The 9691-nt window shown below is 41.1% G+C and overlaps 2 protein-coding genes across 3 annotated transcripts in view; one reads left to right on the plus strand and one right to left on the minus strand.

The window, feature by feature from the left end:
* Positions 1 to 4622, plus strand: part of arrb2b (arrestin, beta 2b) — a 66520-nt gene extending 61898 nt beyond the window's left edge. The window contains exon 15 of the mRNA XM_071333344.1: positions 21 to 4622. Coding sequence (XP_071189445.1) covers positions 21 to 114 — 94 coding nt within the window. The 3' untranslated portion in view covers positions 115 to 4622. The remainder of the gene's footprint in view (positions 1 to 20) is intronic.
* Positions 4545 to 9490, minus strand: LOC139534298 (mediator of RNA polymerase II transcription subunit 11-like). Of its 2 annotated transcripts, none has more exons than XM_071333346.1 (3): positions 9352 to 9490; positions 7983 to 8113; positions 4545 to 4995 (listed from the first exon to the last, which is right to left on the minus strand). In XM_071333346.1, the coding sequence occupies exons 1-3, from the start codon at positions 9419 to 9421 to the stop codon at positions 4852 to 4854; spliced, it is 345 nt and encodes a 114-aa protein (XP_071189447.1). In that variant the 5' UTR covers positions 9422 to 9490; the 3' UTR covers positions 4545 to 4851. The 2 variants fall into 2 exon arrangements, with proteins under 2 accessions (XP_071189447.1, XP_071189446.1); XM_071333345.1 differs by having other exon boundaries at positions 7892 to 8113.
* Positions 9491 to 9691: the final 201 nt, after the last annotated feature.

Here is a 9691-nt window from a genome sequence, read left to right on the forward strand (position 1 = left end):
CTCCATTCCTTCTCTCTCAGTAATTTCTCTCAGGATGATGACTTTGTGTTCGAGGACTTTGCCCGTCTCCGACTGAAAGGAATGAAGGACGATGAGGATGACCACTTCTGCTAATTCTCCCTCCCCCAGGACCAGGCACCCAAACCTGGGGAGAGGAGCTAGGCGAGTCACTGGTCTAGTCTCAGTACCAGACAGTAGGCCCAACTCCAGAAAAGGGGTGCAGGAGCACTCAGATATTTTTTAAAAGCTTCCCCCCCCCCCCTTCTCTTCATATTCAAATTGTTCTCCCCTCTTCTTTCTCCTACATTTGCAATGGCATTGTTCATTTCATCTCCTTCGTTTTTGTCACTCCTTTTGTTTGAGAAACAGAGATATGGAGATATTTAAAGGGCGTGTCGAGTCAACTGTCTCTGTTTTAGGAAATCATTCTATACGTTTTGGGTCCATTCGTTGATTCAGGGTTGATCTTATATGTTTTATAGGTCCCACTTTATAAGAAGCGGTCAGACAGATATACGTTTGTAATAAAAAAACGTATCCAAAATCCCCAGGTTTACCTTTAAATCCCAGTTGGATGATTCCGGATTTCCTGCTTATTCCCTTCTGATTCCGGGATCTTCTAACCAGGATTTGTGGAAAATCTGGGAATTTTTGGAAAATTTGGGGAATCTGGAACTTGAATGTACAGGACTACATTGCTGCACAACTACTTAGAGGGAACACGAGTTTAATAGTTTATGCAATTGCATTGTTATTACATGGTTATAACCTCTTATTACACTGTTATTACGTTGTTATTATCAGTGGTGGAGTGGAGGGTAAACGCACATTTACGCAGATTTTTTCTCTCCCACCTTTTGTGGGAAAATGCATTGAAAGTATAGGGAGCATTACTTTACTCACCGCGAATGGTGACCAGCGTTTACCCACCTATTTATTTTACCACAACATGACGGGTTATTATGTTACATTATCATTACAGCTTTTCACTTATCCTTAACACACGCTCATTACCCAATTTGTAATAACTCACTATCCAATACTCTATCCATTATGGCAAGTGTAGAACGATTGCATATCGCCACAGTTGAGGGAGTGTGTAAGTGTAGTGCACTTACAGTGAGGAAGGGTGTGAGTGTAGTGCACGAAGAGTACAGTGAGTGTTTTCAAGTGCAGTGCACTTACACGGAGGGTGCGAGTGTGGTGCACTCATCGTGAAGATACAGGGAATCGTATGTAGACAGTGTGGCCTTTTCTGTTAGGGACGACATAGGAGACTTCTGGCATCAAAACCTACGCGCACACACACATCCTACATGCAATGATTGCCATGAACACGATAAATAACTATTCTTTTACATGTATGATTTGCCAAAAGTTTATTATTTGACAAACCCCACCATCGATAAGATTAGGGCTCATGTCTAGGATGTACTGTACTGAGCTAGGATCAGCCCCCGGTCCCGTCCATGTAGTGTTATTCATTATGATCAACCTGGCTCAAACTGATTCAAAATCAGCCAAGGAGATTTTTTTGATAGTCACAAATGCGTGTTCAATGGCACACCTGGTGTGTGATAAGCAGTACTGCGGTCTTCTGCAGGTCTCTCGAATATACTGTAGATCCTGGAAAGAAAGTTTGATGCAGGTTGAAGTTTTCCCCTAATCACTGATACACGGATTAAAACAATCTGACCGTGTAACGGTAAAGGTTAGGATTGATGGTAGAGTTATTTGATCCTAGATCTGTGGTTAAGGTGCATCTTCTACCTCAAATCTGCTAAATTTATCATTGACCAATCTCTCAAACTTACCAGCATCCAACATTGGCCTCAATCATCAGAATCACCAATGTAGGGAGGAGTGGAAAGGGCGATGGGAGGAAAGAGGGGAAAAGCCAGGTAAGGGGGATGGGAGGTAGGGAAAATAATGGCGGGAAAATAATTATATTTTTGTTGTTGTAATAATCGCCAGAGATATGTGTACTTAAATGTTGCCATTATTTTTATTTTATTCTAAAGACATTTTATTTTTCATTATTAAAAAGTCATAAGTGATATGAACTAACCTTATGCTAATTCCCTGCTGTATTCTCTCAACTGCTGTAAATATTATTACTGTAAGTGCAACTCAACAGCCAATAAGAGTTCACTATAGAACACTGCAGTCCAATCAGAGCACAGTTTATAGGATAGTCAAGACTCCCCAATCCAGGTTCTCCAGGACCTCTTAGTATGTTGGTCTTAGTTCTGAACCGGTTTCACAGTTAAAATTGTGGAATCTGAACTTTAAAAATTCTACATCAATTGAATGTTAGTTTCATTAAGTCCATGTTAAGGTCAATAAATATGTTTTGTATAGGAAACTGGTATAACCAGGAGCCTCTCTGGAACAGGATATGGAGAGATACAGTGAATCCCAAACCACCCCCTCGCCCCTCCCAACTCGCTCTGAGGGCCCTCCGTTGTCGCGTGTTGCTGACGAAACTCCGAGGGAGTGACGATGGGATAAGCAGACTTTGGGACAGACTTAAATGAATAAAACAAGCATGAGATTCAAGTGAACAAATCCCCTCTGCCGTTTTACAAGATATAAACCTCAGTAACAGTTAAGCATTTCATTTGGGAGGTATTTAATCTTTTACATGTGTCAAGTCTTGAAATCAGACAAAAAAACGAATGCATGTGACATATAATTAGGCACACCTCTACATTCTTTTGTATGAAATTACGCAAACTCCAAACATATCGCAGTGCATGTTGGGATTGCACTTCACTCTGAAGCCTCCAGCCTTGTTATCTGAGAGTCTAATTAGCCCTTACACCCTTGATCATTTTCACTCCCTCAGCTTTGGGACACTTGTGCACATGGTGGAGGAAAGCGTGAACGTGCAAATGGAGGGGCGAGGGGGTGATTTGAGATTCAGCCATAGGCTACTGCTGTAGTATCTAGATTGTAGACATTTGATAGGATAGTACAGAGAAGTACATTGCAGTCAATTACGTGTGTCTATAATGGTGTGTATGTGCAGAACAAAGGTAGATAAGGAGGATTGATTGATTGCAACTTGGCTCACTTATCAGATGGGAAATCACTGTGTTTGATCAGGTTATAGATTTATATAACGTATAAACATAAAAGGTATAGTATCCACCTTATGTACAGTTTCAGAAGGATTAAGCTTCAACTACAGCAAACCAAGAGTTACAAATTACTAAGCCAGCAAATGCAATGTAACAACAATGACCACCTCTTCTTATAAGATGTATTTTAATATCAGGGCAGAGGTGTGTTTTAAATTGATTAGATTGTAACTGTCGCCATTTTGGTTCAATGACAAGAATGTGTTTTTTTCATAACGTGTTGCCTAATTCAACAACTGTCCATGGTTAACAAGAGTTATTGGTCACGTTAACAAAACGTTTTGTACATTGGTTGGTTTTTACACATTTGAACGCACCCAGATGATTGAGGTTGTAACAATTATAGAAATATAATTACTAGAACGGAAATCTGCATTCAAGTTAATGTTTTGCTTTTGTGTAAATATATTTCCAGGGGTGCGATGTCAGTCACAACACATTGGTTATGAAGTTTCACATGAAGGTTATAAAGGTTCATAAGAAGGTTACGAAGCTCATACTCTGTTCATGTTATGAATGGATCAACGCATGGCATGGTATTCTAACAATGCACTGCAACAATATGGAAAATGTTGTGATATTTGTGATATAGAACTTTTAGAACCTCCAGAAACTCTTAGGGACCATGTAAACGTTACAATGAGCTTTTTGGTAACTCTGTACTTTAAGTGGCATCTTACGAAGTGTTATAAGGCCTTATGAACATTCACAGCACCATAGAGGTTTATTAAACTGTGTAATTAAGCAGTAAGGCCGTTATATTGATAATATCACAGCTAAGGCCAGGGGCCTCTTGTTTTGTTACTATATTATAGTTACATGTGCTATGAATGTTTAATAAGGCATAAGACTTCATAAGAAACCGCTTCAGGTAGAAGTGTTACCAGCTTTTTGTTTTTTGTAAATCTGAATGGCGATTGTCCTCATGTCTATAAACCAGTGAAGTGTAGAAAAACTTAAAGTAGAAGTTCAGTATTTTACAACTTAACCATGGATTACAATTTCTCCTGGCCCATAGAATACTTTCAGGGTGAGGAACCATCTAAAATATTCAGTAAAATACTTAACTTCCCCTTTTTAAAAACAAATTTAATTTTTGTTCCCTTCAATCTTAGTTGAGGTATCTATCCATGGAAACGCACGCAATCATGTCAATTTGTAGGCTTGTGTATTGAGTCAGACATTTTATTTTAAGGACAATTTAAGCTACTACAAAAATGTAGATTCATAGAGAACTATACTTAAATGCTACCTGATACTTTATCTGTGAATTAATTAAATTAAGACAAAGTATATTGTTATCAAGGAAACCAAGATGCTGTATAAGCAATGTTATTTTACTCAATAAAATGGAACAAAATGACAATGAAAAAAACGTAAACGATTATACAAAAAATTACATTGGAGAATATATGTCGCTTCTTTATTTTGTACTGCATTTTAGAAAATGTCAAATAAAAAACTTAACATACAAAATGGTCTATTTGTAAGTGCGTGTACGTTCTGTGTATGCATGACAAGCAGGATAATGAAACACTAACTTTATTACAGAACATTACCAGATACAGGATTGATATCATACAAAAAAATGTTAAAATGAAGTATTTCAGTATTTCAGTCCCCACCTCTCTTCAGCAGGTGGTCCTAAAACACCATGGTGGCAGCAAGCGATGGAAACATCCCCCTACTGCCGACCATGTGTGTTCTCTCAGAGTTGTGGATCCAGCATGACTTCGCAGGTGCGTCCCAGCTCTCCCAGTTTGACCCTGGTGTATTCTGCTCGGTTCAAGGCCATTTGACAGTCTTTCCTGGCCGAGTATGTGGAGCCTTCGTGGGGCTGACCTGTGGCAACCTACAGGGGACGGAGGGAGAAGGCAGTGTAGTGAAAGGGAGAAATGTTAGTGTTAGGTGAATGTGGACCGTTCTGGCTGGCACAAGGCTACACTACTAGGTGAATGTGAAACAAGCATAACTTTGATGTAGAAAGAAAGGTAAACTACACGAGAGCTACAGTGGGGAGAACAAGTATTTGATACACTGCTGATTCTGCAGATTTTCCTACTTACAAAGCATGTAGAGGTCTGTAATTTTTATCATAGGTACACTTCAACTGTGAGAGACGGAATCTAAAACAAAAATCCCGAAAATCACATTGTATGATTTTTAAGTAATTAATTAGCATTTTATTGCATGACATAAGTATTTGATACATCAGAAAAGCAGAACTTAATATTTGGTACAGAATCCTTTGTTTGCAATTACAGAGATCATACGTTTCCTGTAGTTCTTGACCAGGTTTGCACACACTGCAGCAGGGATTTTGGCCCACTCCTCCATACAGACCTTCTCCAGATCCTTCAGGTTTCGGGGCTGTCGCTGGGCAATACGGACTTTCAGCTCCCTCCAAAGATTTTCTATTGGTTCAGGTCTGGAGACTGGCTAGGCCACTCCAGGACCTTGAGATACTTCTTACGGAGCCACTCCTTAGTTGCCCTGGCTGTGTGTTTCGGGTCGTTGTCATGCTGGAAGACCCAGCCACGACCCATCATCAATGCTCTTACTGAGGGAAGGAGGTTGTTGGCTAAGATCTCGCAATACATGGCCCCATCCATCCTCCCCTCAATACGGTGCAGTCGTCCTGTCCCCTTTGCAGAAAAGCATCCCCAAAGAATGATGTTTCCACCTCCATGCTTCACGGTTGGGATGGTGTTCTTGGGGTTGTACTCATCCTTCTTCTTCCTCCAAACACGGCGAGTGGAGTTTAGACCAAAAAGCTCTATTTTTTTAATCATCAGACCACATGACCTTCTCCCATTCCTCCTCTGGATCATCCAGATGGTCATTGGCAAACTTCAGACGGGCCTGGACATGCGCCTGCTTGAGCAGGGGGACCTTGTGTGCGCTGCAGGATTTTAATCCATGACGGCGTAGTGTGTTACTAATGGTTTTCTTTGAGACTGTGGTCCCAGCTCTCTTCAGGTCATTGACCAGGTCCTGCCGTGTAGTTCTGGGCTGATCCCTCACCTTCCTCATGATCATTGATGCCCCACGAGGTGAGATCTTGCATGGAGCCCCAGACAGAGGGTGATTGACCATCATCTTGAACTTCTTCTATTTTCTTCTATTTTCTAATAATTGCGCCAACAGTTGTTGCCTTCTCACCAAGCTGCTTGCCTATTGTCCTGTAGCCCATCCCAGCCTTGTGCAGGTCTACAATTTTATCCCTGATGTCCTTACACAGCTCTCTGGTCTTGGCCATTGTGGAGAGGTTGGAGTCTGTTTGATTGAGTGTGTGGACAGGTGTCTTTTATACAGGTAACGAGTTCAAACAGGTGCAGTTAATACAGGTAATGAGTGGAGAACAGGAGGGCTTCGTAAAGAAAAACTAACAGGTCTGTGAGAGCCGGAATTCTTACTGGTTGGTAGGTGATCAAATACTTATGTCATGCAATAAAATGCAAATGAATTACTTAAAAATCATACAATGTGATTTTCTGGATTTTTGTTTTAGATTCCGTCTCTCACAGTTGAAGTGTACCTATGATAAAAATTACAGACCTCTACATGCTTTGTAAGTAGGAAAACCTGCAAAATCGGCAGTGTATCAAATACTTGTTCTCCCCACTGTATATAGCACCAGTCTAAAGTTTGGACACCTACTCATTCAAGGGTTTTTCTTTATTTTTTACAATTTTCTACATTGTAGAATAATAGATTTCAGATAGACATCAGATTTCCACCGGTCTAATGTCCATTGCTTGTGTTTCTTGGCCCAAGCAAGTCTCTTCTTATTATTGGTGTCCTTTAGTAGTGGTTTTTCGCAGCAATTTGACCACGAAGGCCTGATTCACGCAGTCTCCTCTGAACAGTTGATGTGTCTGTTACTTTAACTCTGTGAAGCATTTATTTGGGCAGCAATCTGACATGTAGTTAACTCTAATGAACTTATCCTCTGCAGCAGAGGTAACTCTGGGTCTTCCTTTCCTGTGGCGGTCCTCATGAGAGCCAGTTTTGTCATAGTGCTTGATGGTTTTGGCGACTGCACTTGAAGAAACTTTCAAAGTTCTTGAAATGTTCCGGATTGACTGACCTTCATGTCTTAAAGTAACAATGGACAGTCGTTTCTCTTTGTTTATTTGAGCTGTTCTTGTCATATGAACTTGGTATTTGACCGAATAGGGCTATCTTCTATATACCACCCCTACCTTGTCACAACACAACTGATTGGCTCAAACACATTAAGAAGGAAAGAAATTCCACATATGAACTTTTAACAAGGCACACCTGTTAACTGAAATGCATTCCAGGTGACTACCTAATGAAGCTGGTTGAGATAATGCCAAGAGTGTGCAAAGCTGTCAACAAGCCAAAGGGTGGCTACTTTGAAGAATCTCAAGTATAAAATATATTTTGATTTGTTTAAACACTTTTTTGGTTTCCACATGATTCCATAGTTTTGATGTCTTCACCATTATTCTACAATGTGGGAAATAGAAATAAAGTAATATAATAAAATAAATAAAATAAAGTAAAACCCTGGAGTGAGTAGGTGTGTCAACTTTTGACTGGTTCTGTATACGTTTCAATTCACAGCATGGCACACTGTGTGTGAGGGCATGCGTGTGTGTGTCTTTTCTTTCTACTACATATGTGAGGTACTGATCTGAGACCTGAACTCAGTCTACTCTGACAGAGCTAGTGAATTGACTGGGCTGACTGTCTGTGCATCTCTGTGTGTCCCCTCTTACCTGTGTGAGCTGAGCTCAGTCTCCACTCTGTTGACGGCCCCAGTAAAAGTACAACTGTGTCTGCCTGCGTCTCTCTGTGTGCGTGCGTTACCTGTGTGAGGTATCTGATTTGTGAGCTGAGCTCAGTCTCCACTCTGTTGACGGATCCAGTAAACTGGCTGAGCTGTCTGTCCAGGAAACTGCCGTTGTGCTTGTCTTTAGACAGCTCCAACACAACGTTGCCTAGAGAAGATTAACACAGAAAACAGAATTAGGCCTGCAGTTTATCGATTTACTTCCAGAAACCGCCGAAGGCTTGTCTTAAACAACTACAGACGTTGAGAAAGTAGAGCGACAATGAATGCCCATTCCTTCTCGAGCTCTTTTCTATTACTATAAATGTGTGGCTAGGTACAGTTAGCTAGCTATGTAACGACACAGGTACTACTGTTAGCTCTGGTCCAGGGTGAAGGCCCAGCGCTAGCAAGCAGAACTAACGCCCTGGATCAGAGCTAATGTACGGTGCATTCGAAAAGTATTCAGACACCTTCCCCTTTTCCACATTTTGTAATGTTCAGCCTTATTCTAAAATTGATTAAATACATTTTGGAAAGTTTGGAACCACCAAGACTCTTCCTAGAGCTGGCCGCCAAGCTAAATGCACCTAAAGGACTCTCAGACCATGAGAAACAAGATTCTCTGCAAGGATTGAAACCAAGATTGAACTCTTTGGCCTGAATGCCAAGCGTCACGCCTGGAGGAAACCTGGCACCATCCCTACGGTGAAGCATGGTGGAGGCAGCATCATGCTATGGCAATATTTTTCAGCGGCAGGGACTGGGAGACTAGTCAGGATCAAGGGAAAGATGAACGGAGCAAAGTACAGAGAGATCCTTGATGAAAACCTGCCCCAGAGCGCTCAGGACTTCAGACTGGGGTGAAGATTCACCTTCCAACAGGACAATGACACTCAGCACACAGCCAAGACAATGCATCAGTGGATTCAGGACTAGTCTCTGAATGTCCTTGAGTGGCCCAGCCAGAGCCCGGACTTGAACCCGATCTAACGTTTCTGGAGAGACCTGAAAATAGCTGTGCAGCGACACTCCCCATCCAACCTGACAGAGCTTGAGGATCTGCAGAAAATAATGGGAGAAACTGCCCAAATACAGTTGAGTCAAGCTTGTAGTGTCATACCCAAGAAGACTCGAGGCTCTAATCGTTTCCAAAGGTGCTTCAACAGAGTACTGGGGTAAAGGGTCTGAATACTTATGTAAATGTGGTATTTCAGTTTTTTTAATGTTTAATAAATTTGCTAAAATTTTAGAATCAATTTTAGAATAAGGCTGTAACGTAACAAAATGTGGAAAAAGTCAAGGGGTCTAAATACTTTCGGGAATGCATTGTATATCTAACTAGCTAGGTATGCGTTTGTTATTACAATGTATTTGAACTGTTGTTGCATGCAGGGGTAGACGAACCTGCGCACTGGAGAATCGTTGCAATTTGATTCTCAACCTCTTCCAAAGCTCGCAGTCGGTCATTCGCCATCAGGATCAATTTCACACACTGGGAGTAATAAAAATAGACGATTCTTATCAGAAGCGGCTACGTACGGCACACTATCGTAGCAAATAGGTTGTTACGTCAATGCATTAATCCTAAATGTAGCCAAACTAATGTCAAAAACACTACAAAAAGCGAACATCAACAAAACAAAAAGCTTTCCGAGTAAAGGCGCATATAATTGACGTCAACATCTTCGTTGAATAACTACGTCCGTCGCATAATTTACACGTTTTAGCGTGGCGGAGTGGGAAG

Source organism: Salvelinus alpinus, chromosome 11 (assembly GCF_045679555.1).
Source record: "Salvelinus alpinus chromosome 11, SLU_Salpinus.1, whole genome shotgun sequence".
NCBI classification, from domain to species: domain Eukaryota; kingdom Metazoa; phylum Chordata; class Actinopteri; order Salmoniformes; family Salmonidae; genus Salvelinus; species Salvelinus alpinus.

Bases quoted from the DNA above. Each gene is read 5' to 3' on its own strand.
- LOC139534298 (XM_071333345.1), bottom strand. From the start codon at position 9,421: ATGGCGAATGACCGACTGCGAGCTTTGGAAGAGGTTGAGAATCAAATT. The intron at 8,114-9,351 runs GTTCGTCTACCC...AATCTTCTCTAG, and splicing joins AACGATTCTCCAGTGCGCAG to GCAACGTTGTGTTGGAGCTG. The intron at 4,996-7,891 runs GTAAGAGGGGAC...CGTCCCCTGTAG, and splicing joins ACTGAGCTCAGCTCACACAG to GTTGCCACAGGTCAGCCCCA.